This window comes from Melanotaenia boesemani, chromosome 9, assembly GCF_017639745.1.
Source record: "Melanotaenia boesemani isolate fMelBoe1 chromosome 9, fMelBoe1.pri, whole genome shotgun sequence".
Taxonomy (NCBI): domain Eukaryota; kingdom Metazoa; phylum Chordata; class Actinopteri; order Atheriniformes; family Melanotaeniidae; genus Melanotaenia; species Melanotaenia boesemani.
The window spans coordinates 5,247,361-5,267,401 of NC_055690.1; the positions used below are offsets into that span (position 1 = coordinate 5,247,361).

At 38.6% G+C, this 20,041-nt stretch overlaps 1 protein-coding gene across 8 annotated transcripts in view; it reads left to right on the forward strand.

Annotated features, from left to right (window-relative positions):
* rap1gap2a (RAP1 GTPase activating protein 2a) overlaps nucleotides 1–20,041 on the forward strand; it is a 105,631-nt gene that overhangs the window by 77,352 nt on the left and 8,238 nt on the right. For 3 of the 8 annotated variants that reach the window (XM_041993928.1, XM_041993927.1, XM_041993924.1), the window contains 12 exons: nucleotides 9,270–9,305; nucleotides 10,872–10,904; nucleotides 11,560–11,592; nucleotides 11,826–12,047; nucleotides 12,153–12,256; nucleotides 14,620–14,698; nucleotides 15,991–16,044; nucleotides 16,759–16,842; nucleotides 16,953–17,053; nucleotides 17,508–17,637; nucleotides 17,801–17,956; nucleotides 18,149–18,220. In XM_041993928.1, the coding sequence (XP_041849862.1) occupies nucleotides 9,270–9,305; nucleotides 10,872–10,904; nucleotides 11,560–11,592; nucleotides 11,826–12,047; nucleotides 12,153–12,256; nucleotides 14,620–14,698; nucleotides 15,991–16,044; nucleotides 16,759–16,842; nucleotides 16,953–17,053; nucleotides 17,508–17,637; nucleotides 17,801–17,956; nucleotides 18,149–18,220 (1,104 nt within the window). Of the gene's footprint in view, nucleotides 1–2,143; nucleotides 2,190–2,905; nucleotides 3,045–8,958; nucleotides 9,075–9,121; nucleotides 9,168–9,269; nucleotides 9,306–10,871; nucleotides 10,905–11,559; nucleotides 11,593–11,825; nucleotides 12,048–12,152; nucleotides 12,257–14,619; nucleotides 14,699–15,990; nucleotides 16,045–16,758; nucleotides 16,843–16,952; nucleotides 17,054–17,507; nucleotides 17,638–17,800; nucleotides 17,957–18,148; nucleotides 18,221–20,041 lie in introns of those variants that run through there. The other 5 variants (XM_041993929.1, XM_041993930.1, XM_041993932.1 and 2 more) reach the window with 5 other exon arrangements.

Here is a 20,041-nt window from a genome sequence, read left to right on the forward strand (position 1 = left end):
TGAAATAAATTTTACTAGTGCTATCAATGGTGTAGTATTATCCCTGTTCCAGCAGAAAGGGTGTCAGTACTACAGTGCATTACTGTCACCATTTCCTGTTTAGAAAGAATTTAAGTTAGAAGACCTGAGGCCTGTTCTACGAAGCAGAATTAACATACCTGGGATGTCTCTTTGTTACCTAAGTTAATTTACCCAGTCATTTGCAATGCTGATAAGGAAGAAGCTGGATATCAACTTGGTAATTTAACCCAGGTTTTTCTCAATCAGTGTGCGCTCGCATAAAAGTGGTGGTGTTTGCAGCATCTGACCAGTTGCAAACATGGAAAGACCCTGCAGAGCAGCCTACTTTACCATGGAAAAGCAGATCATTATTCTTCAATAATATGAAGAATTCAAACACATCATCCAGGCCAAAAGCATCACTGTTGCCACAGCAACGGCCAGGAAGGAATGCTGGCAGAAAATTGCCGACTGTTTTAATGAGTACATTTGTGAGATTATACAATATTAATTCATGGGCCAATAGAAACGGACAGCACTCTGATCACTCAATCTCACTTTATTACATCCCAGATGTTTCAGTCTGAGCGCTTCCTCAGTTCCTTCCTTTCCTTTATATTTTCCATTCAGTTCTTTAGAGGCTCAGCACCCCGGCATGAGGGTGGTTTGTGTGTGAATATTGATTTCTCACTATGACGGCACAAATAGTTGTGTGTTCCAAAATTTCATGGTTCTGCAGTTCTGCCATGTGTGACCATTATTATCAACCTCATTATTTCAGATGCAACCCTAGTGCAGCTAAACAGACTTGGAAAAAAGTCAAAAACAAGGGAAAAGTGACAAGGCTTTATTTCTTCATCAAAAAGATTGCATCTCTCCCTAAAACTCTTTATCTCAGAGCGCTGATCTCACGAATCCACACACCAAGGTCAACAGGACGTTCTAGGAATGGGCAGCCATTTTCCAAGAGAACTGATGGGTCAGAAGGTGGTGCTTTTGTACTTGTTTATCCCTTATCCAGAACATAACCTGCTCAGGTTAGCCATTCAGCATAAGTTACCATGGCAAAATACCCTAGTCCAACATGAACCAGCATGCAGTACAGAAAACCCTGAAGTTACCTCAATATGAGAAAATCTTACTTCTTAGTACAGGTCTCTGAAGTCTGTACAATGAAGCTACTTCAGCATATTCAGCTTATCTTCTGGCTATCTAGAAACATGAATCATTATATCCCTTTTACTGTTGTAACATACCTACATTTTATATTTGATTTCATTGTCAATGCTCCAAAAACTGTTCAAACTCACATTTCCTTTTTCAAATAGGAACATGCTAACATTTTGCATTAAGTGTCACAATTGTGAAAATGCACATATTATGTGTTCAGCTATGCCTGTAAGAAGGTAGGAAGGGGTTGATAGTGTAACTACTTTGTAGATTAGCAGGAGAGGGGAAAAAAGTCTAAGACCCATCAGTAAAATATTGGCAACGACTTTTTAATTTTTGACTTTGCTATCATTTGGTCAGGAGTAGGCATTTTATAAGTGTTGTCTCAAGGCAGGACGACTTTCCTGTGTGGAGTTTGCATGTTCTTCCAAAGCCTGAACGTGTTTTTTCCAGGTGCTACAGTTTCCTGCCACAGTTTAAAGACATTTGTGTTAATTTGTGATTTAAAAATTGAATGAGACCATGCATGGTTGTCTGTCTCCTTGTAATGGTACTGAGATGGACTGTAGGCTCATCCAGGGCATAACCTTATGTCAGCAGGGCCAAACTCCAGTAGTAGATAAAGCAGGTATAGACTGGATCAGTTTACTTTAACAAATAACTTTGTAATGTAAATGTATTCCTGCACTACTATTGCATTCCAATGTTTGGCAATGAACATATTTAGAATTAAATTTTTAGATAAGTCCTCAAAGTTTTTAAACTTTCTGTAAAATTTTAATCATTCTGTAATTTTGTACCTCATGATGAGGCAGACTGTAAAATGCTGAGTCAACAGTCTTGAAAGATATTGGGCCTTCTCCATAAAGGAGGGACAACTAAAGGCCTATTTATGCTTGACGCAGAAGACTGAGAAGCAGACAGACGGACAATTTCATCCGTCTTCTGCGTCGGTTACGCGTATAATTTGGTCCCTTTTCATGGAGTTTAGCCATCCATTGGAGCAATACCACTGGAGTGTGGATGAAAACCTTTTAAAAGTTAAAAATACTATAACATGTTGTAAATCAGAGAACAGCTGGAGCTGCTAGTTGAAGTACAACACTTTAACTGTAGGTCTGTTAAATTTTGGGCAAGGACTTGTTCTATTTATTTTTCTACTATTTTGAATTGAAATGCAATTAAATGCATTTTTCCAGACATTACTAGAGCATGAGTGTACAATATCAGTGTTTGTGTCTATTATTTGATTCAGTCGTCCACTAAAATCCATTTAAATAAAGAAAATGTTACTTTTTGAGGCAAATTTTTTAAGCAATTAATCAAGATTAATTATTACAATGCCTGTAAATAACTGTTTTTTTTTTTTAACCCACCCCTAGTATTAATTTAGCTTCTGAATCTCAGGAACCATGTTGGTACGGATGACCAACGTCTGACAGCTGCTTGAGGTGGCAGGAGACAGGTAGAAACTCAAGTTTTTTTTTTTATTATGATGAACCTGCCAGCAAGGAGGTTCATTTCATGGAGTCAGTTACCATGGTAACAGACTTGAGGTAAGATTTACCTCACTTTCTAGAATAGAAAACCAAGAGTTTCCCTCATCTCAAGGTAAACATACTCAGAGGTTCAACATAACTGGCTTACTGGAACAGGGCCAAAGTAGCTGAGACAGCAAAACAAAACTATTCTGGCTTGGCTTCTGTAATCTACCTACTGTGTGTTTGAATGTGACAAACAACATTTCAGTTAGTCGCCAGACTTGATTGTCCTGTTTTAGCTCTATGTATTGAGGCAGAAAGCATTTAAAAGTGAGTGAGGATAGGATTAAGACAAAAGGTGCACAAGATGTGTTAGCTGCTGCTGCTGCATTGGTAAGTGTGTGCTAATGCTTTTATAACATTTAATTATAATATTGTAGATCACAGTGTGCAGCTTAATGTGTAAATTAACCTGAATGTACTTTCAACAGGTAAATCTACTTTTTATATCTACCTCTAAAGAGTTGAGCAAATTACACTCAGAGCTTTGCTTTTGGTTTATGATTATTTGGACTGTGTTGGTTTGTAAACACAACATTATGATAATGCTGCTAATATGTGTAAAATTTATGGAAAGTCCACACAGCTAAATTCATAAACTGTACAGCTTATATGATACATCAGGCGCAGCAATGCAGGTAAAATAACTATAAAGAAAAAAGAAACAGTAGTTGCTGTGATTGATTTGTCGTCCCCTAAAACTTTCCACCTTTTTATGTACTATTTATAGCAGATTTACTCCCACGTGTGAAACAGTTTACAGTAATATTTCATAACCATGACCAAGCTGAAACGGTGCAAAAACACTGGAAAGACTTTTGTGTATTAAAGCACTAAGGTCATAGCTGTCGACTTCAGTTTATGTCATCATCCTGCCATCACACCGTTGATCCAGGGAGTGAGCTTCCTGAGCATTGGCATGTCGTTTTCTAAACAGAGGTAGCATGTGCTCTACTAGAAATGCCATGCAAGTGGATATAATGATGTTTGAGTTTTTACTAATGGTAAATACAAGAGAAAGAAAGTTGAAAGAGAATTTGAAGGAGGGGAAAAAAACTTCATCTTTCTTAGTCTCCATTGATCCCCTCTTGGTAATCTTTGAATTTCTGTCTGATAAAGCTAGATTCTGTGACATTCCATTAATCCTCTAGATAACATGTTGCGATATGGAGATTGCGGTCCCAGTCTGTTGCTTTTCACCATTTCTGTCAATTTGTGGCCAATTATGTTCATGACTTAACATGAATATCTGTGAATTCATGCTGCCAATGGAGCTTGTCAGTCATTCATCATGCAGGGGGGCTGCCTATTTAATCTGCTTGTGGCCCGTGGGAGCCTCTTTGTGGGTTGCCATGGGAGATAAGAGATGCAGATGTTGCTGGGCTGAAGAGAGAGATAGAGAAAGAAAAGACACAGAAGAGAACACAGGACGAATTAGCAGGATGGGACACTGAGATAAGAGAGAACAGAATCGCAAGGACAAGACACGACATGTTCAAGTGCTGTTTGATAGACTGACAGTGAAACAAACACAGAAAGAGCTTTCTTGACCTTTCTCGTGTCTGGACACCAGGGTGATATAGCTGAAGATAGAACACAATATCTGGACTAGAGGCTCTCCTTAAAACATACACTGGATGAGGTGCACTGGTGGGTCCATCTAGCAATGGTCAGTCTGGAGCATTGCTGGTTGGCCGCTTCCACCAGAACAAAAAAGAGGAGCTGAAGAGCTCAGGGGTTACAAATGAAAGCTGTCTGATGGTGACACAACTGAATTTATAAAGCTACCAGATATTTCCCACACTAAAAAATGAATTCTTAGTTGAACATAATAAAATTATAAGAATTTTTTTTCACCAAAATCAAATAGTTAGAAATAATTTTGCCTAGGCTAGGCTGACCTAGTGTATTTGGGTTATTAAACACATTATACCATGTTTAAATTCAATTCACCCATATGGGAGTCGGATGCCTTGCCGTCTGAGCTACATCACATAATGACTGTAGGACATTTTAGTGGGTGTCATCTCCATCTGATGAGGACTGTTTAAACACAGGCGAAGTTGAAGTAGCTGATTAGTTTTCTTGTACATGAAGATTAACATCCTGTGCCTTACCACCAGAAACGTAGAACATCCTCTACTGAAAAAAAAAAAACAAAAGATCCCATGTAAAAGTAAAGATTGTACAGGTTTATACATTAAGTTTTTTTTCCCTGTTATTTCACATTATTTTTTGGCATCCCAGCTTGTTAGTTTCTTTACTTTTTTCCCCCCTTTTTTAAATATACAGTTTGTACAGTCTTTGTTTCTCTCTTTTCCAAACTTGACACCAGCTGGAGGGTAAACAGGTAATTAAATTGCATTTCTGATGGATACATTTCACTTTGTTTTGTTGAATCAGCATAATTATTTAATGTTATTGTACTTTTAAAAAGTAGCTATAACTACCCTATTACAGTACCTCATACTTTTGTAACACAAGTTTAAATTGCACAAAAAATTAAGTCACATCCTTGGTTAATATGTTATATTTATTCTTATAGATCTACTTAGACTGAGCAAGGCCCGATCACCCATGCTACAAAGCTTGGTTCTGGGAACTTGGAGGGTGTTTGTGGTTGTAGAACGGAGGGTTCGTAAGGAGGGGTGAGGAGTTCCTGTAGGTAAAGTGGGGCATGTCCATGAATGCACTGGTAGGTGAGGAGGAAGTCTTAGTATTCTATTCTGAGTGGGATGGGGAGCCAGTGAAGAGTTGTCATGATGGGGGTGATATGATCTTGCTTGCACATCTTCATCAGGATCCTGGCATCGCTGTTCTGGATGTATTGCAGTCTCTGCATGCTCTTGCCAGGGATCCCGAAGCGGAGTGCATTACAGTAATCTAGCCTGGAGGAGACAAAGGCATGGATGAGCTTCTCTGCATCTGCCAGGGTGAGTTTGGATGGAGTTTGGCGATGTTCTTGAGGTGGAAGAATGAGGTCTTACAGAGGTGTTTGATGTGGGTGTCAAAAGTAAGGTGAGGGTCCATTTATAACATCCAAGTTAGAGGCAGATGTGGAAAGGGAGATGTTTTGGCCAGAGAAGGTGATGCTGGTGATGGTGGAGGAGCGGAGCTGGTGTGCAGTGCCAAAAAGAATGGCTTTTGTTTTCAAACTGTTCAGCTGGAGGAAATTTAGCTTCATCCATGCCTCTATCTCCTCCAGTCAAGTGGTCAGTGTGGATGTTAGCAGGGGAGCAGAGGAGGTGGGGGTTGTTTTGAGATAGAGCTGTGTGTCATCAGCATAACAGTGAACGGATATCCTATGTCTGCAGATGATATTGCCAAGGGGGAGCATGTAGATGGTGAAAAGGGTGGGTCGACATTATTAGTAAGAGATTTTGAATTTCCCAGAGGAACATGCTCTGTTCTATTTGTGAGATATGATTTGAACCAGTCAAGGACATTTTCATAGAGACCAATAGTGTGTTGCAGACGGTGGAGGAGGATGTTGTGGTCGACTGTATCAAATGCAGCTGTTGGGTCCAGGAGGATGAGTAGGGATGGGGAGCCATTATCCACTGCCATCAAGAGGTCATTTGTGACCCTGACTGTTTCTGTGCTATGGCCAGGGCGGAAGCCAGACTGAATCTTTTCAAACGCGTTTTTGTGTTTGAGGTGAGCAAGAAGCAGTGCTGCAACCATTTTTTCCAGAACTTTTGACAGAAATGGAAGATTAGAGATTTGCCTGTAGTTGGAAAGAACTTCTGGATCCAGGGTGGGTTTTTTCAGTAGAGGCCTGATGACTGTTTGCTTTTCTGAGTCCAAGAGGACAAAGAGGACTGAAATAGCTGCAAATAGGCAGTTAAATAAAATAAGTAGATGTCCATTTACTATTTACCATTTAGCTGCAAATAGGCTGTTTTAAAAATCGTTAAAAACTTAAATTACAATTACAAGCTAACTACAAGTGTGATGAAATCACCCCTTTATGAAATCCCTTTGCCTTCCTGCCACAAATAACCAAATCCGTTCTGATAACGACCATACTCATTGAATTTGTTGTAAGAAACCTGACTGCTGAGAGAACAGCAGGATACTATCTCAACAACAAATAGTAAGGTTATGATATGATATTTAGTAGAATGCTAGTATCCAGATGGATTTTGCTTGAAATGTTCATCAGCTTCTGATATTTCCAATGAAGGTTAAAATGAAAACAGAAATCATGTAATGATCACTGGGTAGTCAATATGCTGCTCTGCGAACTATCGCTGTAGTTTTACAAGATTCTCTATTTTCAACATTGTTCTTGCAAATATGTAAATGAAACTACAATAAAAGGACTGTGACCTTGCATGACTGATGCAAAATATCATAAAATTCCTGTAACTGTGAATAACCATGAATGATTCTCTTTTTTTTTTTTTTCTTTCTTTTAAGAGAATGTTGTTTTATTTCACTCATAATTTATTTATGAAGCAAGGAGTCAGACCGAGGTCAGTTTCATGTTGGTTTGTGCAGAAATTCATTGGAGCATTCAATTCAAATTCATATTGCTTATAAGTGATGCAAGTGGGGTTCAATTGTGTTGTATTTTGTTGTGTTTTTTAAGGTTTGCAGTTAAAGTGTTACATTTAATAAACAAGTTGAAGAACACTGACATTCAGTCAGTGTGTATGTGTGGATACAACTGTGGCTGGTTCTGTCATTTACTGTCTATTGTAAGGACTGGAAATAATATACATCACATTTAAGCAAAAGAATTAATCAATTGGTTTTACAAAAACAATAAAATATACCAAGAAAACTTTACTGGATGTGATGTCAGTTCTAGCATAACTCACTTTCTACTTTCATAACTGTCGAGCTACTTTTAAAACTTTTTCTTTCCCTTTTTTTTTTTTTTTGCTGCTTTTATATACTTTTTTTTTCTTTGTCCATCACTGATTAAAGCCATTTCATCAATAGTTCTCTTGCTCAGGAGAACATAAAGGCATTCCTGCTGCTTCTTGCTGTACTACAAAGGAAATCCTGACAATGTCCACTGACAATAAGGCAGTAATAAACAAGGCTGCAAAAGTCAACACACTAGACTGCCATGGAAAAATAGAACCTATTTAAACTTGAACAAGGCCTTCTAAAAAATTATAAGATAAGGAAAATTTGATCCATCTGGTATCCACAACAAAAATAGACGAGATTTGGTCTGTACTGAAAATCCATCCTACTCTCTAGTCTGAGCCTAAAGATTTAATAAAACTTTAAAATTATATTCATTAAAATACATCACTTTTTATTGCTCACAGACTGAATGACCTCTAGTCTTATTTGCATTGTGAGCAGAGAGACAAGCACAAGACTCCTTGTTGGTTTAGCTGTCGGCTGTGGACTCTGCAGGTCTGGCTGCAGCACCATATCAGCTAACAGCACCTTTAGAGGGTTAATATTAACTCTTTGATAAGAGATGCATTTGTAAGTGTGTGCCTGTGTGTGTGTGTGTGTGTGTGTGTGTGTATGTGTGTGTGTGTGTGTGTGTGTGTGTGTGTGTGTGTGTGTGTGTTAGCAATAGAAATGAAATGAAATGAAATGAAAAATTAGGAGTGGTGATGATAGATTTACATGATGTATATATATATATATATATATATATATATATATATAGAGAGAGAGAGAGAGAGAGAGAGAGAGAGAGAGAGAGAGAGATTTTTACCTCCACCAAAGATGTCATGTATTTTGTCTGTCTGTCTGCCTGTTAGCAACATAACTTGAAAAGTTATGGACAGATTTTGATATCATTTTTAGGAAATCTCAGAAATAGAATAAGGAAAAATTGATTAGATTTTGACTTTCAATACATGAATTTTTTAAATGGTTCTTTACTATAAAGAGATAAGGATAATTTTGCTTCTAACTGAAAAATAATGGCCCCAATCATCGGCAAAAAAGATAAATACAATAGCTTGGCAGAGGTCTGTGCCCCCTGAGTGTTTTTAGTTTATTAAAGCATTAAAGTATGAGTTCAGTAATTACATTGCAATCAACTGAATTTACGTGATTCACAATGTCACTGCATTCGTAACCTACAGTCTGCACACACACACAACCTTTACATTTCATAAGTGCTACATAATCTGACCATGTGTAGGCCACAGTTAGCTTGTGTGGCAAGGTGGAAGACTTGGGGGACAAAAACGTGCAAACGCACTGGCGCATGCTTGGTTTATGCGAGCGTGTGCTTTTGGGTGTGTTGCTGTCTGAGGAAGTGGCTCCTTATCAGTGTGTGCATGTGGGACTGATGCCCTACCCTGCCCTCTTGACACAGTAAAGCAGGAGAGCTGCACACAGAGATCTGCTGCTGTTGTCAGGACCCATGTTATCAGCGTAAGACCTTTAAAGTCAGACATTTTGGGTTTTTTTATTGAGTGTTGAAACACCCGCAGGAGATGTAAATGAGGGCCAGCCTAAGGGCGATGAGTAAGCTTATTTATTGTGTTTGGTGTCAGTAAATCTTAGTGCGTAGATGCTCAGAGATTAGCAATGTGTATTCTATTTGTAATCAATTTCTGTCTGTTTCAGTCTGCAGAGTTCTTCGATATGCTGGAAAGGATGCAGGTAGGAAATACTTATTTTCTTTCCTTTAAAAGTATTTATGTCTGCTGTAGTGCTTGTCCTCCTTGTTTACCATCCCCTTCCTTCTTCCTCCTTCTCCTCTTTGACTAACACTACTGAACAAGGTATCTTTTCACTGTTGACATGAGACGTGTTGTTTCTTTGTCTCTCTTAATTTTTTTTTTTTTTTACCCGGTACCACTGTCGGACAGAGTGAGACTTGAGTATATGCCATCCTGCTGGGTTCAGAGTGTTTTTCCTACTGGATAATGCAGGCTCTGAGGGGAAAAGTAAAAAAGCTCTGGAAAGATCTAGACAGACTATTTTCTCCTTCTCTGCAAGGAATACATTGATTTTCTATTTCCTCAGAGCACAGTCTGTCTCTCCCAGTGTGCGACCACTTTGTGCCACCAACGGGCCCCTCAGGGCACAGGCTTTGAGGACAGATGGGAGTATGAAAAGGAGGGAAGGAGAATGGCGGAAAGAAAGATACAGAGCATGTTTTGCAGGTTTACTGTTACTGTATGTTTGCAAAAATTCATTAGATGCAAAGGCAAAGAATAAATCAGGGAAACATTTCTTTTTGCAAAAAGCCATGAATGCAGCACATTAGTTTAGCTCATACACACCCTATAAACACAAACACTTACAACAAGCCTGCTGATGTTTTCTGTTTTTAATTGGCAACATATCCTGCAAAAAGATAAGTGTACTCTAATTACAGCCACTCAATTAAATGGCTGCTAAATAAAATAATAAAATTCACAAACTTAAAAAACATTTTCCTATTCAAGCATAATTTTCATCAGCTGTGCCGACATTATAACGCTAACACTGTGTATAAATTAAACCCAGATGTGTGTGGTAATTCATTTCAAACAAAATAAAGTCATAGCTTAATAAATCTGGCTTGACAGCTTAATTTTCCCATAGCAGTTTAGGATTTCAAGTACTTTTACGTGGAAAATTCAGACAAGACATTTAAGCTGAACAAAAACAACTGATAGGGAAAAAGAAGGAGTATTTTGAATAAAAATGAATCCTATAAATGTTCTCAATTGCAACATAACAGATGCTGGGCCTCGGAATCATGGTTTGGCTAAATAAAGTTAATAGAACAAAAAATAGTAATCAATAAAGTGAAGTTTGCAGGACCTGCAGGACACTGGCTGAAGAGGTTCAGAGTTGGCATCAACTGATTTAGATATTCAACATTTATCATTGGTGCAAATAGATCATTTTCAGCACTTCTGACAGAGCAACATTTCAGCCTTCATGTGAGTGCTGCTGTGCCTCAACAGCCGATGATAAACTGAGAAAAGCTTCCCTCAGTGTGTGGAGTTCTGATTCATAGAGGGTGACTAAGTGTTTGTATTACCTGTGTGTATGTATGCGTGTGAGTGTATGCAGGAGAGTGTATGTATGACTCATTCAGTTGTCATCTGGTTACAGAGAATGTAAGCTCTGAAAATGAGAATACTATGTTTCGAGAAACTTCACAAATGCACAAAACATCCCTTCTGACCCTTGTGCTTCTCCCTCCTCATGCTGCAAACGGACACTAATAAGGTCCCTAGACCTGAAGAGACCAAAAAATGGAAGGTGTGGCTGAATGCACACTTGTTCATATCTTCTCTGTGAATCTCATTAGTTGGTGTTGTTATTATCTTCACCCATCTGCATTCTGCTCTTCGTCATGGCTTCACCATGCCCCCTGCTTTGCTCTGTGATTGTTCTTCTCCCACCTGTCTTGCTTATGAGGCACTTCTGAGTTTTCTGTTAGCGTTTTCCAAATTTTGCCAAGGCTTTTTGAAATGTAAAATCACTAACCTCTTGATCTGATTGATTATAAGTTGAACGAGCCCCAGCTGTCAATTGATCCTCTCTGGCCTGCCAGCATCCTGACTCCTACCACTTCAGAATATAAATGACCGGCTGTCCGTAGTGCAGACAGGCCTCGGCAGTATTTAGGGGTCACATATTGGAGCTGCAGATTGCCCAAGGGCACGTAAGCACTACCGAATCAAAATAACTCTGACATCATCAAGTGGTGACACACCTTCAGTGATGTTTGCCAGTGACAGTGCATTTCAGGCTATTGCATCATTGCCTGACAGTCTATTTGGCATAATGAATTGCATTACCTTTCACGTGTGTTTGTGACTTTGCTTGCAACTTTTTATCATTGTGGGTAAAGTCAAAGGAGTTCAAAAGCTAAAATTTCCTTTATTAGAAATATGTGTTTTCTGTTTTACAGGACGACTATATCCCCTACCCACGGATAGAAGACGTGAGTCATTTCTCATACATTTACACCCTTTTGATGTGCAGCATTCAGCTAAAAGTGTTCCTGACAATAGAGACAGAATTTTAAGGCATTCTTCTTTTAAGAAATACCTTCCTAGGATTGCATGATATGAAGCTGCAGTGCAGATGAACTTTGCCTGTCAGAGTTGTTTTGAATCTGTTACATTTTGGCCTTTATCTTGTCACTTTATTCTTATCCAAACCCTTATGTAAAAGATCCTGGAGAAAGGTGGTCCGTATCCCCAGGTAATCCTGCCCCAGTTTGGTGGCTACTGGATTGAGGATGCTGAGGCATTCGTTGGAACCCCTTCCTCATCAGAGTCCAGTTTCTGTGAGGAAGAGGATGGAGGTGAGGGCATGAGCCCCGGTGGGGTGCATAGCTACCGCCTGGAGTGTAACAGCACAGCGCGAGCCTACCGCAAACACTTCCTAGGAAAGGTTAGTAAGTGTGTGTGTGTGTGCTAATGTCACACTGACTGTGTATTCAGCAAATCTGTTATTGTCTTTGACCTAAAATGTTTCCCTGTACTTTCATTCTCCCAGGAGCACATGAACTACTACTGCACTGGCAGCAGCATAGGCAACCTCATCATGTCTCTGAAACACGAGGAGGCTGAGGGCCAGGAGTTCCTACGCATCATGCTCAGGTGCAAAGACACAAATGCAATGTCACAAATTTTTTTTACTGCACTGACACATTAGGGATCTTTACATGTATGTCAATGTTCCTGCCATCTTATATAGTTTTATTACTTCATCTTGTCTGGATCTGTCAAAGTATGGTTGTGCCATAAAAATCCTGAAAACCGATAACTGATGTCAGCCTTAAAAAAACATTTTTAATAAAGCCTAGTAAGGCTAATAGCAATGTTATTGGTAAATCAGTTGAATGAACCTTTGGGGTCAAGGATTGGTCTTTGTTTCAAGAAGAGGAGTTATGGTAGGATGGAGTAAGAGATTTTGTCTGCAGTAATGAGGGCATTGCACAAGTTGACTGGTTGGGTGTCATAAAGAGAGCAGAGTCGATAGGCAAAGCTTTCAATTTACTGGTCCATCCTTGTTTCATCTCTTACCCATCAGTCATGATAGCTGGGTAAAGAAAATTATCCAAATATCATATATGGATAATTAAAAAGTGTTTATTTTCAGAAGAGTGGCTGGGGTCAGCCTTAGACTTGGTACACACTTAAGGATTTTCGGGCTGTTTTTGTCCCGACTTTGCCTCTTCTCGACAAAGAATGGCAAACACCTGATTATCATGAGTCTTATAGGATTTCCTTGTACACTTATCATTTGGTCTGAGGTGTGTTACAAGCAGATTTGTCCCGATAATCCGCTCCAAAACAGGTCGTAACCGACAATCGTAAATGTTGAACATGTTCAACATTTACGACTCGATATCTTCATGTGTGTGAGGAAAGCTAACGACTCATGAATTTTGACAGTGTGGATGGTGGCATGGGCCAGTATGTAGCCAAGCTGTGAGCTGGCTGGGGAACAAGGAAGGATATAAAGTCTGTGTTCACGCCGTCTATAGTCTGTTATTTTTTCAGTTCTGGCTTTTTCTATTAACAATAGTCCCAAGACCACCATCATTCCCTCGTCCTATTATACTCTTCCATGCTGTGTGTGGTGTGTTTTCTGGTTGTTGCTATGTTTCTTCTTCTTCGTTTTTTTGCCGGTTGTTGCTATGGTTCTTCTTCTACGTTTTTTTTTTTTTTTTTGCTGGTTGTTGCTATGGTTCTTCTTCTACGTTTTTTTTTTTTTTTTGCTGGTTGTTGCTATGGTTCTTCTTCTTCGTTTTTTTGCCGGTTGTTGCTATGGTTCTTCTTCTACGTTTTTTTTAGATGACGTTTGGTCACGTGAGATGTCTGGCTCAGAGGACTAGATTGTAGATCACTTACAGGACAGCACTGTTATGTGTGTTGTTCTGTGATTAGATTATTGGAGCACAGCACACACAGTACAATCAAAACTTTTTAATGCCTGATTTTTTTATCTTCACGTGTGAGGTCTCGACCAGATAAAAATCTCATAAGATTAAAAAAATCTCTATGTGTGTACCAGGCCTTAGAGAGGGTGATTAGATTGAGCATCTGGGTGGAAGCTCAGAGTAGAGCTGCTGCTCCCAAAAATCTAAGGGAATTATCTGAGGTGGTTCAAGCACCTGATTCATGCCCCCTGGTTGCCTCCCTTTTAGAGGTTTTTGTGGCACATCCAGGTGTAAGAAGCCCATGGAGCAGACCTAAAACATGGTAGACGGATTATATATATATATATATATATATATATATATATATATATATATATATATATATATATATACCCTCTGGCTTGAGACATCTTAGGTTTCCTGTAGAGCAGGTGGATATTGTTGCTGTGGAGACAGAAGTCTGAGTTTTCCTTCAGAACATGTTGCCTTTTTGACCTGACCTAAGAAAAGATATGGATGGATGGAGATATATTCACTAAACTTCATGTCAGTTTATCTAAATGTTGCTAAGGTTTACAATAACTGCACAGTGCCCCTCATTAAAACAGCTTTGGCTCTTTCTTCTCCCCTTCTTCTCTCTTATGTGGCAGGTGTTTGTAATCTATGTCACATTTAGTTCTAATTAATTTTGTGACTGTGTGGAAGCCAGCTTTTCTTGCCATCATCACAGTTGGTGACATTTTCATTAACAGCAGAGAAAAAACAATAACATAATGCTCTGTTTTTGCTTTGCCTCTGTTTGGCTGTAGCCAAGTGATTGCTAATACTTTCTGCACAACTGACAGAGATAATGCTGCTAATATCACTACTAATGTTAACATTTGATGTAAATAATATCAATGCATCTGTTTTTGTTTGTGTTGAAAGACAATTTCACCCAATGTTTTTCCTTGATTCACTTAAATAGAGGACTGCACATAAATAAAGTCCAATCTAAAACACAAAGTTAAGAAATCAAGACCAAATTGCTGAGTCTTACAAGCATTGCTTTTTGTGTTTTGTTTGTTCAACTTGCAGATCAAAGACCAAAACAGTTCATGACAGAATCTCTTTAGCTGGGCTCAACCAGCTGCCCAGTGTACCTCAAATTGCAAAGGTGAGTGTGAGTTTTTGAAATCCCTTAACTGGACATTTTGCAAAATCAAAACGTGCTGTAATTTTAGCTGTAAAAGCTTAATTTGATACATTGACTCCTCTTTTCAGCTAAAAGAGGGCGGATATATCTTTTAGCTGCTTACTCATCCTGTCAAACAGCAGCACTTAACTCTTCCTGCACATACTGATAAAAAATACCCAGGAAAAAAAAAGACAGTATCATATTCAGTCAGTAGAGTCAATGTGACAGAACAAACACTGAAGATATGCTAATAGTCAGGAAAACTCAATATTCACTTCCTGTTATATTTCTTTTGCTTTGTACATTAGAAATAAGTGAAGCCACATTTCATGAAGCTTCCTGGGGTGACTGACATATTTCCAATCATCACTAATAGACAAAAGTGCTCATGCTTCCCAGAGGAAGTACTTAAAAGTCTATTGAGAATGGTAATCAAACAAAGAGGCTTTCACACACTGAAAGCTAGTTGGGTACTCACATCAGGTAAAATGTCCCCTATGATTCTTATATTTTTTATAAAGAATATACTTAATTAAGATAAAGTTCTTTTTAATTATATTGTATCAAACAATACTCTTTTTTTAAATATGTATTTTAAATTCATTAAACTTTGTGCTTCTGACTTGTTTTGGTGGCACACTGACATTTATCATGCACATTCCTGGAGCTATCATTGTCCTGCAGTATTCTGAGTTTTTCCAGCCTGGAAAAACGTGACAGCTGCATTTTGTTTTATGGCATGGCAATACAGCAACTAAATATCAACATTATAGCTTTTTTGAACCTGCACCATGGCTGGCCATGTATGGATTATTTTGAATGAATCTGTCATGCATTTTTCTAAATATAAAGATTCATCTATTTGCCAGTAATAATCCTCACAGGTGTTAAAATCAGCTGTTAATTGATAGATAGGGCAGTCAGGACAGTCTCTAATAGACTTTAAACATGAGTCACTGTGACTCTCTACAACTACAACCCAGAATGCTTCCACTGTCATATTATGAGTGCAGGGAGGTTTCTACCTCTGTTTGGCCTTCCATCATGAATTATTCATCAGCATTTGCAGTCTGTACAGATTTATGGAAGTCTGGATATTATGTTAGTTTTAAAAAGAGAAATACTGTGAATTTTAGAAAGTAAGACATATAATTGGAGGTTCACTTTATTGATTGTAAACTCTCTGTAAAAGTACTTTTACTACTTACTATTTCCTTTCAGTAGCGAATGGAGGGATTTTCAGTCAAATCTTGTGACTCCTTTTCTTCCAGCTTCTATGCGATGATGCCACGGGGCTGAAGTTCAACCCAGTCCTGTACCCTCGGGTGAGTTTATCCTCTACTCTTTAACCCTCATCATAATAAAGTCGACCTCAACTCTTTTAACCTTCTCAACTCTTTTAAGTTGGCTTCTCTTCTCCTATCCTTGCCTCAGCAGAGAGACAGGGGGCACAATGTTGTCAAAAGACTAAGGCCTGAGTCAGTGATATTTATTAGCTTCTTAGATTACTTTTTATAATTGTGCATACCCAGTATTATTGCAAGATAAACCTGCAGCCAATTTGTTATTTCCTGTTATTATTTTAGCCAGCATCCCCCACCTGTCCTCACACTTCATTAATTTTTTGATTTCCTCTGAGTCTTAACCAGAAAAATATCACGGCGCTTTTGACATTTTGCCTGTCATAAGCTCCCTACATCCCTAGCGTCTGCCCTGTTCAGTGAGCTCATTATTCGAGAAAAAAGCGAGGGTATAATAACTTCCTAAACTGGGTGTGATGGATCTGCTCCTCCTCTTGTGTGTCTGCGCCTCAGGAAAGGAAAAAAGCAAGAGAAAGTGACAGATCCGCGGCCATCGCCGGGGGGCCATGGCAGTTTGTTGCATGTTGGCCTTTTGCAATATGGCTCTATTAAACTTGCCCTGGAGACATTTTGAAGAAGAGAAAAACTTGCTCTTATTAATAGCTACAGCAAGTGTACAAGTTCAGTAATAATCATAGTGAAAGCTACTGTAAATCTACTGTTTGTGTTTACATACAGGGATCCCACTTGATAGTGGGCTATGACGAGCATGAGGTGAACAACACATTCAAATTTGGAGTCATCTACCAGAAGTTTGGACAAGTAAGCAACTTTGTTGTGTGCTTGTGGTCGCCACACACCCACCATCGTGTTTTTATACATGAATTCACCTTCTAAGTCTTTTTCTTTCCTTCTGTCTGTTTTCTTCTCAGACATCTGAGGAAGAGCTATTTGGGAACAATGAGGAGACGCCTGCTTTCAAGGAGTTTCTCAGTATCTTAGGAGACAACATTGAACTTCAGGATTTTAAAGGGTAAAATTGGCGGGGGAAGTCCAGGGGGAAATGAGGCAGAAATCATTAATACGTAAATAAATAGAGGGGAAAAAGCAGCAGAAAGATAAAAAAGAAAGATGCACTAGGTTCACAGCAGTGGAGGGAAATAGCAGGGTTTAATTACTGTAACCTTGGAGCTATTTGTCCTGCTGTTTTGGACTCAGCATGCAACTGGGATAAACTGCTTAGTAAAACAGATCTGAGGAAAGAAAGTGCCACATGGGCATGTAATCGGAGCTTTGAAAACGCTTTTTTATTGTCATGCTGGCCTTTAGTATACTGTTACCCCTTGCCACTTTATCTTTTAAGGAAGTTAAATTGAAACCAGGCAAAATGCACTTCTTTCTTTGTTTAGGGCTAAACCTAACTAAACATAATCTTTTGATTTAATACTGGAGAAATACATTCACAATGTACTTTAAAAATGTCACAGGTTCCGTGGTGGGTTGGATGTATCTCATGGACAGACGGGGTCTGAGTCTGTCTACACTGTCTTCAGACAGAGAGAGATTATGTTCCATGTGTCAACTAAGCTTCCCTTCACTGAGGGCGACGTTCAGCAGGTACCAAGATATAATACTGCTTTAATAATATTTTTGGTGTGAAGTGTCTATAAACCGTCCAGGAATCAAACAAAGCCTTTTGCGGGATTTTGTGGCTTTTGTGTTCTCTGACCTTTTCAAAAATGAAACATCTAATGCCTAACTAATAATCTTTTCTCCTTAGCTCCAAAGGAAAAGGCACATAGGAAATGATATTGTGGCTGCAGTGTTCCAGGAAGAGCCCACACCGTTTGTTCCGGACATGATCGCCTCCAACTTCCTGCATGCTTATGTGCTGGTGCAGGCTGAGAACCCTTGTACAGAGTACACAACCTACAAGGTAGAAACCGATCTTTGTGTTGACGTAATGCCTCAGCACTATGTGCGCTAGTAAGCTATACACTGTTAATAATTTCCATGTAAATGACAAATCATATATATTCTCCATATATCTACCCAGACTTTGTTTCACACTCCCAACTTAACTCTGATCTTTTAACTGTATTTGGCTGTTATTTGTGTATGTCAACAGGTGTCTGTTACAGCAAGGGAAGACGTCCCTTCTTTTGGGCCACCTCTCCCAAACCCAGCAGTCTTCAAAAAGGTGAGGAACATGTCAGTATGTAACTCCAGTATGATTCGCACCATCTCTGTTCCGGTCATCTCTGTGTCTGCGTAGTGCTCCGCCTCCTTCTCTCGCCACCTCCCTCTCCTGTTGCGAATAATGACAACTGTCGGTGATCAGCTGATCAGCTTTTCTGTTGCTAGTACCGTCTGCCTTGTTGGGTTTGTTTATTGTTCAGCTGAGAGGGAGGAAACTAGCGGTTCATGGTTTACTCGGCACATTTTTATTGAATGTTTTTGGACACTCTAGCAAAAATAGGTAGCAATTATCAGTCTCATGTCAATCAGACCCATGTCACTGTAACATGAAGCTGAAGAATGACAATTATTTATAACAGCAGCCTATTTCAGTAAGATTTTTTTTATTTAATATTACTTTTCAGTATTAATGAGGTTTGTTAGTGACACAGCTGTAAAATCTACTAGTCATCAGACAGCCATGCACACACCTATGAAGATAGATCAGGTTCAGATGTCTAGGGAGAGTAAAACAGCAGAAGGAAGCAAGGAGACCTCTTCTCTAAATCATTGGTGCTTTGCAGATGTTGGAGACACAGGTCTATGGAGAGAAAATTACACACAAATTAGTTTACACACTTTACAACTGGTGTATTACATACACACAATATTATTGAGTCAATTTTCTTTCCATACAGGTCTGATTATTTAGGTGCCATTAATGTGGTGAGCGAAATTATGAATAGGCTCTGAAATACTAATCATAATACTAATACTAATCAATACAGAATATCAAACTATAGAAACTAAACTCTGATATTCTGTATGTCAAGTTTAATTTCTATAGTGATGTCCCATGAAAAGATCTACGAAAATATTTGCAAAAATGTGAAGGGTGTACTCACTTCTGTGAGATACTGTATATTTCAGAAAAACTAATGTGGTCTTTTATAACATATCTTGGTAGGACAATTAGTTATATTCTTGTATATTTAAAAAAGAGAAAATAGACATAGCAAACACAGTAAAGAGTCAAATTTCCATCATGTTAAAATGTTGTAACTACTTAAATAATTATTGTAAGACTATTTTTGTCACTGCTAGGAAAGTCAAAGCAGGCCTTTTGTTCAGTCCAGTACCGGAACAGACATTTAAGGTGTTGCATGCTAGAGTTTTGCAAAAGGTAGCAAACACTTCACACCATTTTCACTGCCAAATGCATCATGATCTACCTCCTCGGGCATTTATCACTGTTATAAAACACTTGTCTGTAAGATCTTGCATAGCTCTTCTCCTCCTCAGAGGAATTTGCTTTAACACCTATAAGGTGGACTGTTTTTGGACTCTCAGCTTCTTCAGTGAGCATCACTCAGCGAGCCAACACTTACAAAAGATGTGACACGGTTCATTTGAATTCATTTTAAATCGTTGTTAAAATACCATCAGATATGCAAACACCTCTCTGTTTTTTGCTTTATATATATTTTTGTATGTTTTCTAAAGCATGCTCTCTTGTGAGTACAGCTGCATCTTAACGAATATTATTTCACCAGTTCAGGAAAATTAACTAGCCAACTGGATTAAATGGAATATTTAAATTAATGTTTATTATTGTGCACCATCATTCCTTCACAACAGCAACTCGTTGCACATATAAGATCTCATAGACCAAACTTAGCTGGAGTGAGTTACTTTATTTTAGATCCTCACTAAATGGAAACAGCATTAAACAAAAACGTTAAATGACTACAAGGCACATTAACATCCTTAGATAAATAAATACAAAAAGAGAGAGCTTGAGACAGATGGGAATTTAAATCATTGATATTCCTGATTAGACACA